This window comes from Brachyhypopomus gauderio, chromosome 5, assembly GCF_052324685.1.
Source record: "Brachyhypopomus gauderio isolate BG-103 chromosome 5, BGAUD_0.2, whole genome shotgun sequence".
Classification (NCBI taxonomy): domain Eukaryota; kingdom Metazoa; phylum Chordata; class Actinopteri; order Gymnotiformes; family Hypopomidae; genus Brachyhypopomus; species Brachyhypopomus gauderio.
In genome coordinates, this window is record NC_135215.1 from 27,362,388 (window position 1) to 27,378,785 (window position 16,398).

Sequence of the window (16,398 nt, forward strand, 5' to 3'; positions counted from 1 at the left end):
TGAGTGATAAATAGATACATTTAATGGCATATTTTAAAATGTAAACAATGGACTCAAAAGCCCTTACTACTTTGACTAGCATCAGGGATAAAAACCTCCATTTCAATGGTTTAATATTTGCCAATGCAGGAGAATTTTGCTGTTAAACTGAACAAAACAAAAAATATCTTCACACATCCCTGACTCTGTTTTTACAGTGTAAAGTTGATATGATTTAATCATAGAATGGTTCTACATTTTACAAAATTCCAATCTGCACTCCCCCCAGCCACAGCTATTAGTAAGAAGGCCAAACTAATGAACACTGTACATATGTAAGTTACACTGCATGAAAAAAGGTTTGGCAATATATTATATTGATAAAGACCTATGATGGATGGGGGGGGGGGGGGGGGGGGGTTGCATAATGACCAAATGGTATCTGTTGAGGCAATAGTAAATGAGCTTTAACACCTCCAGCTTCACCATTTGTGCAGATCAGGAAAGTTTATAATCCATGTGGTGGCAATCGTAAACAGACAGGCCTTTTTACTACCATTTATATCTAACAATTGTTGCCTTACTGACAGCTCTTATCTAGATGATGCCACAACACAATCTCCTCCACAACATGCTTCTCCCCAATGGAGCACTGCTGGTTGTACTTTTCACAGTCATAATGTCACATAGCGCTTCCATGCATTGGACACGCCTCCTGAATAACAAATGAACAGCGAATATAAAAGTCCCTGCAGTGTGTTTCGTATAGTCCATAGCTGCTCCGAATGAGTCTCAAGACTCAGGGGCCGCGGGCTGGCTGGCCGGACCACTGCGCATGCGGAGCTGGGACTGGGCGATGTCGGCCAGGGCACTCTGGATCTTCTCCAGCAGCAGGTCTCCTCGGTACACCACCTCCTCTAGCCGTGCCGCCGCTTCATGGTTCTCCTCCTCCAGTTGTCTCAGGCTTGCAGCCTAGTTGGAGAACACACAAGACCAATCACAGGAATGACCAAAAATAAGGGCACCGCAGGGCACCGTGTGTACCCGTGTCCACGTCCAATGTTCAAGGTGTCATCGAGGTGTTTTATGGCCCACATTACAAGCAATATGCTGATAAACAAATTCAACAACAAGCAGGAGATCCTTTTATCTGTGGGTTTGTGACGTGCCTGTGTATCTTTATCCGTGACTGGTGTCTGTGGGTTTGTGACGTGTCCGTGCATCTTTATCTTTGACCGTGAGAATTGAAGGGGACGTACCTGTAGTGCCGCTGTAGATTCTTCACTAGGCAAAGAGTCGATCAACACGTCAACATCTTTAGCCGTTCTCGCGATCAACGCTGCAAAAAGCTGCGCATACTCTGTAGTAAAAGATCAGTGCCAATCAGTTATGATTTGAGTTAATCAGTGCCTCAGCTTAAATAGTACAGACACAACCTGCGAGGACAGTTCTGACTAACTCACAAGTGTTTAACGACAGTGGCCTCACCTTCTGTGGGGTTAGATGGCTGGTCCTTGTTAATGGACGTCTGGATGTTGCTGAAGGATGCAGGCGGGGCGCACTGCTGCAGCACTCCGATAGCGTTGCAAAACTGATCCGCCAACTAGATTACATTCAAATAAGAGACAAAACCAAAACTAAGATCAACATTCATATTACACAGGAAAACAGTAACGACAGTCTCCAACAAAGATTGTACGTGATTCGAAGGTTATCATAGGTGTTTAATATGTAGCTAGCGATAGACAAGAACAGGTTAGCAAGCTAGCAAGTATGATGCTGAAGCACAAACGTGGGCAATTTGAACAGAAGATAAACATTGTGGTAAAGAAGAAAGAAATCGAGTTATTGCGTGTTATATATATATATATATATGAGTAACTCAACACTAGCCTCAGTTAGCCAACTGGCTAGCTAGGATTGTTTTCAGTTGTAATCATCAACAACAGGTCGATAAGAACCATGCTTATAATTTATTTAAACTAATCATTATTAAGTATAATTTTAAAAAAATGCTTATTCGGTTAAATGTGTATAAAATATGTAGTTAATTCAACACAAATTGTCTTACGGAATTGACGGCATCCTGAAGTTGCGTTAGCCTGTCCGCCATATTTGGTGTGTTGTTGCTCGGCTACCCAGCGGCGGCGGTTAGCAGCGCCGCGCCGAGCGACGTCGCCCCCACGCGGCCGTCCGAGTTAACAGCACTGATTTCTCACATGACCGCCGCGAGCGAATGAAGGGCGCGAGTTCCGCAGCGCGGCGCGTGCGTGTCGTAGGAGGACCGAGTTGAGCGGAGCCCGTCGGCGCTGCGGGGAAAGTTGCGACTTCTACACACTGGAAACATGTTACGGGTCTTTGTGGCGGGGGAACCGTCCAACATCTGCAGTCTGTCGGCGGAGGAGGCGCTCTGTTTGTAGGATATATAGTTAACTAGCCCAACGACGCCTGGGCCTCCGGAAAATGTGTCCGATAAGGAGGGAATGTTTAGTTTTCATCGTCTTCTTGTGCGTCGGTCGTCCTCGGGCGCAGGATGAAAGTGAGTGTTTTATTTGTGTTGAACGTCGTTAGACGTGTGAACACGACCGTGTCGGCCCGCCTCAGGCGTGGGGCTGAAGTACCGGCGGTCTCGCTGCCTGCACATCTCTGTAGATACACGAACCTGTAACCTGGACTAATGTGCGTTTATTGGGCTCGTATTGTAACACGTCTCGGTTGTAACACGACCGAGCTGGGTACCGTGGTACCGCTGGTGTGTGTCTCATGTTTCCCCGCTTTGACAACCGTGTGTGAGGCTCCCTTACGAGATTTCCCTTTCAGCATTTATATATACTCATAAAAACTTTTATTGCACACCTGAGCGTTTAATTGTTGTTGCATTAGTAAAATAAAACAGGTTTAAAGGTCGTACGATGTTGAAGAATTATTAAAAACTACAAATATCTTTTTTCATTTAGATCATTTGTGGCGGTTTAGTCTGTAAAATGCATTAGCGCATTAAGTTGTATGTTTTCTTTAACATATAATATAAGCTAGGCTAATTGTAACTAATAAGTGAAGACCGAGTGAAGCTGAGTCAGTGGTGGAGCTGTGTGGCACCCTTAATGCTCTGAGATTCAGCCTTCACAGTCTGTGTAGTAGTTTCAGTTGAGTTTGAGGTGCAAATATGGATCGATATTTTAAAGCCTGAAATGATACCTGCACTCTCCACTGACTCCATCATCTGATGAGAGAAAGAACTCCATTCAGAACTTCATACCTGTTTAGTCCTGCACTCCCCATCATCTTGGATCAGTGTTTGGTAGCAGATTATTGTAATCTGTTGGCTCTGCTCAGTGCTGTGCAGCAGTGTTCTGCCTTATAACAGTAGCTGGGACAAATGTTCTTTATGCAATTTTGTTGCCTTTTTAATCAGAAATGACAACAGCAAGTCTGCATCTAGAAAGTGGTGTAGTGCTCAGTGGAAAGGGTGTCAGTTGATACTTTATTGACACGCCACACATTGAGTCTCACACGTGTGTGTGTGTGTGTGTGTGTGTGTCTGTGAGACTGAAGAGAGGAAGTGTATAATTACACATTGACTCACTGGAGGAAGGCACGATGAAGACATCTGTAACTGCTTGTTTTTAAATCAAGTCATACTTCTTTGGGGGCATTTTTTGTCTTCTGACGCTGTTTTCAGCTGATGGATGATGTGCCCTTTACAGTGAAGGGCCCCTGGGAACTCCACGAGCAGAGCAGCTCGTGAGGCCTCTGGTAATCATGGAGTCATGTGAAAGCAGTTCAGGATTTTTGTCCGTTTCTAGCTTTTCAGTAGCAAGGGAATGAATGGGGATTTTGACTTGTACAGGGAGGGAACTGATGTATGCTCAGTGGGTGAAAGGGTGGAGTTAAACGCTGCCTAATCTCATTCACGCAGCAGTGCAGTGCAGAGTCCCGTGGCCAGACACATTCTTCAGTCTGGCGTGTTCTCCACCCGAGCCCGTCTTAACCCGGGGCAGCGTGTTCTCCACCCGAGCCCGTCTTAACCCGGGGCAGCGTGTTCTCCACCCGAGCCCGTCTTAACCCGGGGCGGCGTGTTCTCCACCCGGGCCCGTCTCTACCCGGGGCGGCATGTTCTCCACCCGAGCCCGTCTCTACCCGGGGCGGCGTGTTCTCCACCCGAGCCCGTCTCTACCCGGGGTCTTCATGGCCAGTTGCTTATTGTACTCTTACTGGTCTGGGACGATAGATCAGTTTGTTTGGCTACTTCACACACATTTTCATTCAGGTAGATAGCTGGCGGAGCAAATGAATGAGATGTTGCAGTTTGTTAATGAGTTCTGGTAAGAAGTTATGTAACGCAGTATGAAGAATCACACTGCTCTGACTACTACACTGGTAAGGCTACATGAATGAACATGTTTGTTGTGCTTAGTAAGGAGGAAATATTACTCCGCAAATACATATCCTCCAAAATGTAACACTGTAAAATGTGTGGTTTGAATCAAGAGAAGCAACACCAACCACAGAACATCACGAAATAGACTCAGTAGCAAGTAGGTTCCTTATTCTGAGAGACGACGGGGATAACGTCCCAGTACATCACCCAATACATTACACAGCATTACGTCACTTCACATAAACCTCTTGCATATCCAGATTGGCTTGTGTTAACTTCCATAATGTGGGAGGTGAAGATCCATATCCCTAATGTGTGTGTCTGTGTGTCCATCCCTCCCAGACCAGGTGGTGTTCTCTCTCGGAATGTTCCAGAATGTGAGTGTACCTGAGAATGGGAGTGTGCAGGTACTTGTGTCTCAAATCCCTGCTGATGTGGCATTCATCACACTGCAGTTTCACACTCAGTACAGCAACGCCACACTGTCCTACGAAAAGGTGAGTGACTCACACACCCAAGCACTTCTGGGGCGTTGATATGCAGAGGACACCAGTACAAATGAATGTTTTTTGTTAAGTAGGTTTTTGTAAACAAATGGGCGAGCCTGTGATTCTTATTATTATTGATTATGGTGTGATGATTGATACTGGCTCAGAAAGGTCACGTTGCAAAACAAAAACTCCCAGAGGACGACTTGAAAGAAATCTTGCGTCAACTGCCAGAGACAGTCAGAAGGAAATTAAATCTTGCCCTTCTCTAACCAACCACATTAAACCTCAAGTGCAAAACAAGACTGCATTCACTCATCCACCTCTACTCCTACACAAGTGTTCACACAGAGCATTCTTATTCTTCTTAGCTATATTTGTATAGCTGTATTTATTTTTTTAAACATAATTGATTACACAGTAATCAATTGCACAGATTACACAATATTTACTTTTGCCAGTTTCCATAGTAGGGACATATTCTCAATATTTGGTAAAATGTTCAGTTGTAATGTAAAAGCCAGTCTCTCCGTTGAATAAATGTCATAGACAATTTCAGTCTGTGGGGGTGGGGGGGGGTGCATTTTCTTATTTTGGTATTTTACTGGTTGCCAGTAATATTTTAAGTAGGCATTAATCATTTGTCCCTACTAATCTATCCTAGAATGAAAATTCCATATTTTGATTCCATGTATGTCCTCTATAGCATTTGCAGTCTCTTGCCAGATAGACTATTTAACATTTCCAAACAACGTCCGTCCCTGACAGAAACATAATCTTCTTCTCTGAGATTGATGTATTTAATTCTGTCTCATCATAATTTTATGTCTGAAGTTGAATATCTTTTAATTATTTTGAATAATGTGATTTCAAATACAGTCTCCAAACTTTTATTTTGGGTACTAATCCTTATAATTATTTCAAATTACTAAATACCCAGAAATCCTTTTCTAATTGAACATCTTCAGCTAGATGAGCATTAGCTTGAAACTTGCCTCCTTTAACCACTCTACACTAGGCTATTTGTTTCTTTGTACATTGTTTAAATCTTGCATTACTTACAAATCTTACAAATGTTTTGTAATTTAAGATTACATTTTCACCATTGTCACGTTGTTAAACCTTATTCTTGCTAAATTGGTCCATGTTTTTTGAATACTGATGTTTTGCTGTCTAAACTACTGTATTCTGATATATATGACTACATAGGAAAAGAGTTGGATCTACTTTGTAGGTTTTCCATTGAGCTTTATTATCTGGGTTATATCATCAAGCCGGAATGTTCAGTTGTGTTACTGTATAATAATCCAGTGAATATGGAAGAACTCTACCTACCTCCAGAAAAGAGTCTTGATGCTCGTCTTCATCGTTGTTAATGATTGGATGGTAGACCAGGTCAGACTGTCCAGGTCAGATTTGAAAGGATCAGGGACTGTTATGGGACTGACTGGGGGGCCTTTTCTGGGGCCATTGTAGGCCTCCAGGGTTTTAAGACTCTTGGCTGACCCACTTGCAGGCAGACTGCAGGGTCTTGCAGTAAGCCTCTTGTCATATGGTGGGTTAATCGTACAGTCTGGCTCCCGGGCAAACCCGGAGTGGCCTGGATCTCGACCCTATTCCTCAGCCACGTGTGCGTTATTCTCAGACATGGCTCCGGCAGTCTACAAGCCTATGAGTTCAGTGCTGTAGACTCACCCAGGAGACCACCTGTTAGGCTGTAAATAAAGACTAACCCAGTTTAGTGGTTTGATCAATCACCAATTAAAGTGAGGGGGACCTTGCCAGCGATCATGAAATTCCACCTACCCCACCTCATAAGCATGGCATAAGATAAAGTCAAGCCCCCACCCCACCTTCAAACAAGTGTGGCGTGCATCGCACAGTGTCTGTGTGTAATTGTTTGATGGTGTCGCCCCCTGCAGGTGCCAGAGTACGGTTACTCGCTCACGGCGGTGGATTCTGGACTGTTGTTTCCTTTGAGCTCTGGACAATCTTCTCTGTCCTGTTTTCTCCTGGCCCCTGATGGAGGACCCGTCACTGGTACTGGTGTCCTCCTGCCTTACACACACGCTGGTACGTCTGCACGTTACTCTCCGTTTGCTCTTTCTTGATTCTCCTACATGTCACCACAGCCCTCTTAGACGTTTAGGGGGAAATATCAGAGTTGGACTACTTTACACTTGCATTATGAATGTTACCTTGTTTATGAGAGTAATGTGCTTCCACATTGGTGGTCACTGCATAACGCCCATTTTAGAAGATTTATGTAGTCATGAGAGTTGCAGTGGTTTTTGAGGGACCTAAAACAGTCCAGCACCAAAACTAAAATGGTGGACTCTCTCATTGTGATGAGACTAATGTTTAAAGATGTGGTCTTGAACACAGTATGGCTGCTTCTTTTGATTTTCTAGCACAGATCAGATAGAACAAGATGGGTTTTTATTATGTTCATTAGATATTTTGTGCTATGTGCAGATCCGGTCCCTGGTGCCTGCAATCTGGAGTTTCCCCTGGAGAATGATCCAAACATCTACTTGCGCTACAACCTGTTTGAGACGGTCATTCGCTTTGCTCCTGCAAACATTGGGTCCTCAAGGTAAGCTCTCACATATACCCACATCACTGAATATAGGAGGTTCAAGGTTAAAATAAACCTGTCTGATTTCAGAGCACTGAGTGTGTATTATGTTTTCCTGGGGTCGTGGTCCCTCTCTGCTCTAGAACACTGGGTGTGTTGTATGTTCTGGGGTGGTGTTCCCTCTCTGCTCTAGAACACTGGGTGTGTTGTATGTTCTGGGGTGGTGTTCCCTCTCTGCTCTAGAACACTGGGTGTGTTGTATGTTCTGGGGTCATGTTCCCTCTCTGCTCTAGAACACTGGGTGTGTTGTATGTTCTGGGGTGGTGTTCCCTCTCTGCTCTAGAACACTGGGTGTGTTGTATGTTCTGGGGTGGTGTTCCCTCTCTGCTCTAGAACACTGGGTGTGTTGTATGTTCTGGGCTCATGTTCCCTCTCTGCTCTAGAACACTGGGTGTGTTGTATGTTCTGGGGTGGTGTTCCCTCTCTGCTCTAGAACACTGGGTGTGTTGTATGTTCTGGGGTCATGTTCCCTCTCTGCTCTAGAACACTGGGTGTGTTGTATGTTCTGGGGTCATGTTCCCTCTCTGCTCTAGAACACTGGGTGTGTTGTATGTTCTGGGGTGGTGTTCCCTCTCTGCTCTAGAACACTGGGTGTGTTGTATGTTCTGGGGTCATGTTCCCTCTCTGCTCTAGAACACTGGGTGTGTTGTATGTTCTGGGGTCATGTTCCCTCTCTGCTCTAGAACACTGGGTGTGTTGTATGTTCTGGGGTCATGTTCCCTCTCTGCTCTAGAACACTGGGTGTGTTGTATGTTCTGGGGTGGTGTTCCCTCTCTGCTCTAGAACACTGGGTGTGTTGTATGTTCTGGGGTGGTGTTCCCTCTCTGCTCTAGAACACTGGGTGTGTTGTATGTTCTGGGGTGGTGTTCCCTCTTTGCTCTAGAACACTGGGTGTGTTGTATGTTCTGGGGTGGTGTTCCCTCTTTGCTCTAGAACATGGCAGCAGGACCTTCCCTGGACCCTCATGTTCTCTCTTCTGTTCCTCTTCTTCACCTCCTTCAGAGAGGTCTCTCCACCTGCCTGTGATGTAGGCATGGGCTCCACTACCCATTGGCGGTTGGAGTATGATGTGTATCAGTACTTCCTCCCTGAGAACGACCTATCGGAGCAAAGCCTGATCAGCGGTATGAAGAGTGTGGCCAGTGTTTCAAGCATGGTGGAGAATGGGAGAAAGGTTAGTAGCAGAAAGAGACTCTCACCTGAGCTCACAATGTTCACATATAAGACATGTCCAGGTTGCCACAATTAAATAATATAGTAGCTCTTCTCTTTGTCGAACAGCCACGTATAAATGTGCTGGCTCCCAGTGCAGGAAGATGTGCCTTATATTTATTGAACGGTGCGTGTCCTTGGGTTGTAGCTGGTGACGCTGTCCTCTAATGATCGCACCGAGCTGTCCTTTAACTCCATCCCGGGACAAGGAGTTATTTATTCCGTCATCGTGCGGGACCCCGTCTCCAACACATCGGCCTCGTACGTCCCCGTCCACACCTACGCCTGCAGCTTTGCCTCCATCGTGGATAGCTGCACCACCTTAGGTGACTGGTCCCCTTTACACTTTGCTGGTCTAGATTACTGTGCACACATTGGTAAAATGGACAGGCAGACTGTGACTGCAGGGTTTCCCGATGCATGAGATTCTCACCAATGTATTTGAAAACTCTGTATCTGAAAGACAAAATATTCTCTATATCTATTCAGAATGCATGATCGCTAACAAATGTCCCAAATTTAAAGACAAGAATTACGAAGTCACTTCTAGTGTAAATTTGTAGATTTCCTCTTTGGGGGAGAATGTAAATTAATGTTTAGAAAAACTTTTCTGTTGTATCTTGTGTCAAAATGTGCTAAAATGATTCCTCCCCCCACCTCCAGGGAGAGTGTCCTCCAAGGTGTTTTTCACCATTGCGGGACTTGCAGGACTCTTTGTGTGCTTCCTTGGGCATCGTTTTTTCAAGTGTGGTAAGTGAATCAAATGTGGCAAGTGAATCACTTGAACAGTTCTAGTGACTTCATAAACTTCGCAGTTCATTTACATTCGTCTTGGATCAGAGCTGACAAAAAGGAAAACTTGTGAATTGTCTATTTTAGCTTCTCCCATGTATGTCCCTGTTTACCTGTGGCATGGGAACGCCATAAACCTTTAAGAATTCACCATCCTAATGGGCAAAATAATACCTAAAGTGTACAGGTTTTAAAAAGTTAGTACTGGCTCTAACTGAAGTCATACAGCAATGATGCCTCAAACACGTGATCAGTCAGTGGAATGCACATGTTTCTAATGTAACTGTGTTTAATGCTATTTGATTTTAAATAAGGGCGACCCAGATCCAGTGCTGGTGCCACTGATGTAATTATCTCTCCCACCGTTCCAGAGCTCTTCTGCATGGGCTTTGCCTTTGGAGCCTTTGTCTTCTTCGTGCTGTTCACCAGGACCACCTCCCTGGATTATGACCGTGAGTCTAGTTCACCATGTTATAGGGGCAGGTGGCCATGTTTCTTCTAAACACGGAAATGGAGCAATGTGTAAACGTGTGTGCAATGTGTAAAATTTTCCTTTTAAAACTCCGTTGCCGTTTAAGATTGTTTCAATTTACACTTCAATTAAAAAATTTGAGGTAATTTAGTCTGTTAACTAGTAATTTGGTCATATCCTTTTGAGCTTCAAAATTTTCTCAAAATTTAAGGCAATAGAGGAAATTGAGGGGGAAAAACATTTTCCCTTTTCTACTCTCTAATTCTCTAAATATTAAACTAGTTTCTTAGATAAACGGCTGCTAAGCCAGAAAGAGCGTGACCTCAGTCACGGGGCTTCCTGCATACTGGCAGTGAGGGTGGAATGTGGATTAGCCAGAGAGCTGTGTGCTGTGCACTGACCCGCTATATGCAAAACGAAAGTCCGCTTCATCATTCTGCCGAGTGGAAGGCTGGCTGTTGCTAGGTTTTCATTTCCATGGTAGCTGTCACTCGGCAGCAGAGCTTCCACTCAAGCTAGGAAGTCTCGCATGCAGGTGGCCCAGTTGTGGTCTCTCGAGTTTGTTTATTCACGTCGGCAGTTGGCCAGATGAGTCACGGGTCGGATGACTCACGCCATGTCTGCTCAGAAGCACGGGGGCAGCCGAGTGATCTGGGGGGCGAGGGGGGGGGGGGGTCGTGCAGTTACTCAACACTGCACACAATAGACCACAGTGTTATCTAGCACAGACCGCAGTGTTGCAGGCACAACATGCAGTGGCGGCGCTCCCAGTGTGGGCCGACACGGCGTACAGTACTGGCCACAGTGTTGGCCCCTGCTCTTCTGGGCCCTGTGCAGATCACGCTCAGCAGACCTGTTGCCATTCACTACTCATACATATGAAGACTACGTCCCAGCAGCCACCTGAGCAATGTTGAAAAGGGTGGTGTGTGTTTGTTTATTCCATGTGTGTGTGCATGTGTATTCATACATGCATGATTGTGTGTGATTTTGTAATAGAAAATCTGAGTTCACAATTTGTGTATTAAATGTAAACCATGACTGGTCTGTGTATATAGAATTTCTAAATAATCATCTCAGACTTTGTGTCAACATAGAGTTTTCTCCAATACATGCACAAGATGTCAAACACATCCGAGTTGTCCCATTGCAGTTGTGCGAATTCTGGGTGTTTTTGATTAATTACAGCAGTTACAAAAGGCAAAAAGATGAAATCATTCTTACGGGCTCAGATTCCACTGAGGTGGCCACTGTGTGTGAAGACGCAGGCAATCTAAACCCAAAAACCTGTATTTTAATCTACTATGATCTACGTATACAAAGTGTCTTGTGAACATCATTGCAAAATCTGTTAATTGAACAATTTGTCAGCAGAATTTCTCCCTTTCCTGTGTAGAACAGGCACTCTTCACTCTGAGCAGGAAGTTGATGTTAGTCCCGCAGCCTCGCGGGTCTGTGAGGATCATCTAGTGTGTGAAGCCCTGTGCTGTAGAACCTGCACGGCTGTGTTAGAACACTGAATTCCTGACTAATATTTGTACGTGTGGATCGATATGTTTTTAGTGATCATCTTGAAGTAACCGATTGTACGCAGACCTAAATTTGATTTAGTAGATCCTGCAGTCATCACCTTGGCACCGAGGTCAAAAGAGGCTATTGATTTAGATCAGGCTGCGGTGACCATGCCTCAAAGGGAAATCATCAAATTTGGTTCTAAGCCTAGAGCTTCGTTTTCATGAAACCCACAGTGACTCTGCCAGCACCCATGAACAAGGCTTATCTGGAACCTGAATCTCAGAACGATTTAATCAGTAGTCAACTTGCTCCAGCCCTCCTTCCCTGTGTGATCATATTTAGCCTGAGTAGTGTACCAGTGTGCAAGTCTGACAGGCACTGGAATATTGGGACCAGGCCCAAGTCAGTTGATTTGAGGAGTGGTTTTGTAGTTCAAATCATATTTGTTTGTTTAAATGAAATTTTGCTAAAGGTTTATTAAAACCCTCTAGGTACAAATATTTTAAAAACATAATATTCCCTGGGTCTTCAATATCGTAGTAAATATCATTGAACATGCAATATGTAGGACTGTTCCTAAATGCACTATAGTACTATTCTTCATATTGTGCTACCTTATTTTCTTCATACAGTGCATTGATATACAGTATTGATATGAATTAGGCTTATGTTGTTTAGTAAACCAGGTTGTTTTCACACTCTTCCCTGAAGTCCGATTGGTCCTGGCAGCATTGTTTGGCGTAATTGTGGGCGTGACTCTGGTGATGTCCTGGTGGCGGTTCGGCTCGGCCATGTCGTGTGTGGTGGTGGTGGGCCTCCTCCTGGGGTTCCTCATCTCTTCCATCGTCTTCTTCACACCTCTTGGTAAGATAAAATGAGCTGCAGCTCATCCACCTACCAGCGACGACGTTTAAATGAGAAACTGCAGCATCCAGCAGACTTTATCAGGGGAGGTGTTGGTTAGCAAGAAAGGAAGGAGCCCCACACTGATACTTTTGATGGGCTTTAACCCGGCAGCTGAGTTGTCTGTTTGTGCAGCAGTGTTCTAAACGTCATCCCCCCTAGTGTGAAAGGTTATGACCTGCAGAGTAGCTGGTAACTTAACTACCATTTATTACAACAACTAAACCGCTCCCAATGAAGTCATTAGTTAAGCAGAAACCACACTATCGATATGTTCGATATGTTGGTTAATCAAACAGGCCAGTACAGAGGCTGCCATGCAGCTGATTTACAGAGACTTTTTTACAAGCTGCAGAGTGTTTTGTGGTGTGCTGTTTCTAATGTGGTTATTTATAACATCTGAAAGTATAGCTTCGTATCTTTTAAGTATAGACAACTATTTAACTGTTTCACTGCACAAGAACGTCTGTGTAATGGGTGTGTTTATTCATTTCTGTCTCACCTCATCTTTCCAGGTGACATGGATGTCTTCCGCAATGACATAATGTTCTGGGTGACGTTCAGTTGCATTGTGGCGATTGTGCCGGTCTTCTTCATCAGATGGCCCAGAGAGGTACTGACTCACCCTACAGAGCACCAGAGGAATCCCACTGACCGGCAGTAGTTTGTGAAGGCAGACAGCGTGTGTTACAGTTATGTGTGGAGCTTAAAGAGAAATGGTCTGTTTGAAGACTGTGTGTGTGTGTGTGTGTTTCAGGGTAATATAGTTGCATGTGGAGTGGTGGGGGCCTACATGGTGGTGCTGGCGGTGAATGCCTACACCTACACCAGCCTGTCCTACATCACCCTGGACGTGCTGAAGCGTCTGCTCAATGACCAGTTCAGACACGCTTTCATCTCCGTGCCACTCCAGACTGTCGGTGAGATGCAGGCGGCCTACAAACACCTCTCCTTCCCTCCGTGTACACCATGCTTATAAAAAGGATCACGTGATTTAAAAGTAGTCACTTTTACTACCTTATAGTGGAATTAAAACAACAACTTTCTTTCCCTCAAACTTCATTTATGCTTATATTTATTTTTAAATATTGGGGCATAAAAAAAAAATCTACAGTGCCCAAAAACGAGCATATGAGATCTAAATAACACATCTTGCTTGTATCTGTTCCTGTATCCAAACTAACGCCAGTCCTGTCATCTGCTTGGCTGTTGTGCCGTATAACTGCCCCCCCCCCCCCCCCCCCCAGACTTCATCATGATCTCCGTGTGGTCCGTCCTGGCGGTGGGCGGCGTGGTGCTGCAGCTCTACCGTGAGCGCTCCCGCCCCTTCTTCCCGCCCAGCCCGTACGTCTTGTGGCGTCAGGAGCGGGAGCGGCGCAAGACCAACGTGCTGGACCCGAGCCACCACACGCCGTCCCTCGCCGCCCGGCTGCTCGCCCGCGCTCGCCAGCTGCTGCGCCGCCCGGAGCCGGCGGGCGAGCGCACGCCCCTCCTCCTCTGAGCCCGCCCCCTTCGCTGACATGGCAGGTAGCTCACCCTATCTGAATCTCTGACCCTTGACGAGGAAGTGCTGGAGCAACGTCGGGAAGACCGGGATGATTGAGGACGCCAGACTGCAAAGCACAGTGACCCTGGGCCTGCTGGGTAGAATCCATCCTGTCGCTAGCCACGCCCACTTTTCTTATTTTTCTATTTTTTTGGTACTGTGCTTTTCCCCTATTCCCTGGACAGAGTGCTTGCACACCTCGCTACAAGATGAGGAATCACCAGTGACTGTTCATAGAGAGTTCCTGGCCACGGCTTCTCTGAGGCTGGTCACCCTGGTCTAATATGTCACCACATTGACCACAATCTCCACGGTGAATCTTGTCAGCTTAGATGTGGCTGTTGCAGCAGCTCTGGGAGTTTGTGGGAACATGACAAAGTAAATGGTGCTAATGTTATGTAGTCAGGGGCTCTGGAACAGATCACACTGAAACTTCTGAAACGCTCTTGCGGTTCCAGAGACAGGCTGGCCCTGAACGTTGGACTTCAGTCATTTGGATGGACTGCACCGAAGGTCTCTCTAAAACCTTTTGCTGGTTGGACCCTTTGACTTGGTGACCAGCAACAGCAGCCAAATTTAGAAACTGCAGAATTCCAGGAAATTCTGGTTCTGATCTGCTTACTTTTAATGCCTGTTTATTTGTTTCATTAATTCTAAGAGGTTGTCTAGACAGACTCACACATGCCTCAGTGTGGTGATAAGCATTTGCTGTAAGATTTTATACTGCTTGTCTAAAGAAAGGTACCACTTGAGCAATAAGACTGGATATTTTAAAGCCTAATTTTTACTAGGTCTGAGGTGAAAAGCACAAAGGTCGTTGTGAGATTTGTAGTCGCTTTGAACACTATGTATACTAGTTATGTTACACTGCCATGCTTTAGGAAACCTGGGCCCAATTTAACCCGAGTCTCAACACTTGCAGTTCATCTGACAGCAGGTTACTGCTATACTTGGGCTGTTTTGTTTTTTTTAGTGGTGGATTACATAAAAAGTCTGCAGCAGACCAAAGTTCATCTCCCAATTGCCTTTTCTTTTAATTGTTTTGTTCACTGAGCCGTCATGAACCATTGTCCTGATCTAGTGTCTGAAACGTTGGGTTTGTTAATGTTCACGGAGTGCTTTTATTGCCAGCATTACTGTTGCATTCTTACACACTCTCACTTAAAAACCTTCAGGGGCGGTGACATCAGACGTCTGTCCATTAACTGCCGACTCTGCGGCCTGCAGTGAACATCTCTGGGACTTTGGTCCTCTCGGTTTTAACCCCATTCTGGAGTTCAAAATGTTTACCTTTAATGGAGTGTATCATATGCAGCAGCTAACCTCCATTTTGGTTCTAATTTGATTATTGAAATCCACTAAGGATTTCCTACTGCCTTTTGAACAAAAATGTAGCATTTTACTCAGAAAATACCAATAGCCTATTTCTTCCTTAACTTTTTAAGGCTGTTAATTCTTACTGCAGGAATTTGCACCCCCAGGGGAGTCTGGGGATTACTGGGAGGGTATATTCATACTGGGGTGGTGACCACTTTGTAAGCACTTATAATAACATTCTTGCTAACTGTTAAAAGGCATTTGGAGGGGAATGCTGATTCAATATCAACTTATATAAACTACATACACTGCAGGTGTCGTGTGGACATTTGAAATGTAGAAGTCGCCCAATGGATGTTATACAATGTAATTATTTTTGTTGTGAGTGTATTTATCTGAATGTATGTCTGTTCCCCTACAATTTGGGTACTTTTTCTGGGTTTCTAGGGCAGCCATGTAAGACATTTGATCACAATCTCTGCTGTGCTTAATCTGTGTGTACAATGTGCAGTGATGGCCGTCTGTATTTGTGCCAATTTCTATTTTCTCAGGGGTTGTGCCAGTATCAAAAAAGACCAGCATATTGTCTTTACTCATGAAAATAGTAACTACAATGTTGTCATTTCAAATTGATTTCTCAGAAATATCTTGCTTGAAACTTGGAAATCAGATTTTAAATTTTGTTGCCAGTAATTGTTTTTCAAATGTTTGGCATGAAAATATTTTGTAATACCTAAATATAATAAAGTTGTTCCTGTAAGTAGACACTGGCTCAGCATGTCTTGCAGGTCAGCTGGACACCCGTGTGCACTGTGTGTTGAAAGGAGTTTGACAAATGCCAAGTTAGGCTGTTCTTTCATCTTTAAACAAGTTAAAACTCATTCATTCTTTTTACTTTTCAAATGAAGACAGCATGTGACTGTGATTAACTTTCTTTCATTTCAGACCCTAGGCTGTGTGTCTTGGCTCCAGAAGGCAGGTGGCATCTTGTTCAACCTGATATCAGCCTTGTACTGCACTGTAAGGCAATTATTTTTTTTGCAGAGGACACTGATCTGGACACTAGTGTCACATGTCTGTACAAAGTTCATTATAATATGAGATCAAAATGGTTACTACCCTTTACACCATGGTAACGATTGATTGGTTGCCAAG

The 16,398-nt window shown here is 44.7% G+C and overlaps 2 protein-coding genes across 2 annotated transcripts; one reads left to right on the forward strand and one right to left on the reverse strand.

The window, feature by feature from the left end:
- On the reverse strand, positions 1–2,203 carry med21 (mediator complex subunit 21). The gene is made up of 4 exons (XM_077006831.1): positions 2,051–2,203; positions 1,468–1,582; positions 1,239–1,339; positions 1–951 (listed from the first exon to the last, which is right to left on the reverse strand). Exons 1-4 carry the CDS (start codon positions 2,090–2,092, stop codon positions 772–774), a joined length of 438 nt encoding a protein of 145 aa, XP_076862946.1. The 5' UTR covers positions 2,093–2,203; the 3' UTR covers positions 1–771.
- Positions 2,204–2,230: 27 nt separating this feature from the next.
- Positions 2,231–16,008, forward strand: tm7sf3 (transmembrane 7 superfamily member 3). The gene is made up of 12 exons (XM_077006828.1): positions 2,231–2,518; positions 4,703–4,857; positions 6,771–6,921; positions 7,324–7,444; positions 8,489–8,660; positions 8,847–9,024; positions 9,362–9,448; positions 9,862–9,942; positions 12,189–12,341; positions 12,896–12,993; positions 13,138–13,300; positions 13,628–16,008. The coding sequence occupies exons 1-12, from the start codon at positions 2,443–2,445 to the stop codon at positions 13,879–13,881; spliced, it is 1,689 nt and encodes a 562-aa protein (XP_076862943.1). The 5' UTR covers positions 2,231–2,442; the 3' UTR covers positions 13,882–16,008.
- Positions 16,009–16,398: the final 390 nt, after the last annotated feature.

Coding starts and splice junctions, on each gene's coding strand:
- med21 (XM_077006831.1), bottom strand. CDS start 2,092: ATGGCGGACAGGCTAACGCAACTTCAGGATGCCGTCAATTCC. Junction 1,583..2,050: donor TTCAGGATGCCGTCAATTCC/GTAAGACAATTT, acceptor AATGTAATCTAG/TTGGCGGATCAGTTTTGCAA. Junction 952..1,238: donor AATCTACAGCGGCACTACAG/GTACGTCCCCTT, acceptor TTCTCCAACTAG/GCTGCAAGCCTGAGACAACT.
- tm7sf3 (XM_077006828.1), top strand. CDS start 2,443: ATGTGTCCGATAAGGAGGGAATGTTTAGTTTTCATCGTCTTCTTGTGC. Junction 4,858..6,770: donor CCACACTGTCCTACGAAAAG/GTGAGTGACTCA, acceptor CGCCCCCTGCAG/GTGCCAGAGTACGGTTACTC. Junction 7,445..8,488: donor GCAAACATTGGGTCCTCAAG/GTAAGCTCTCAC, acceptor CACCTCCTTCAG/AGAGGTCTCTCCACCTGCCT.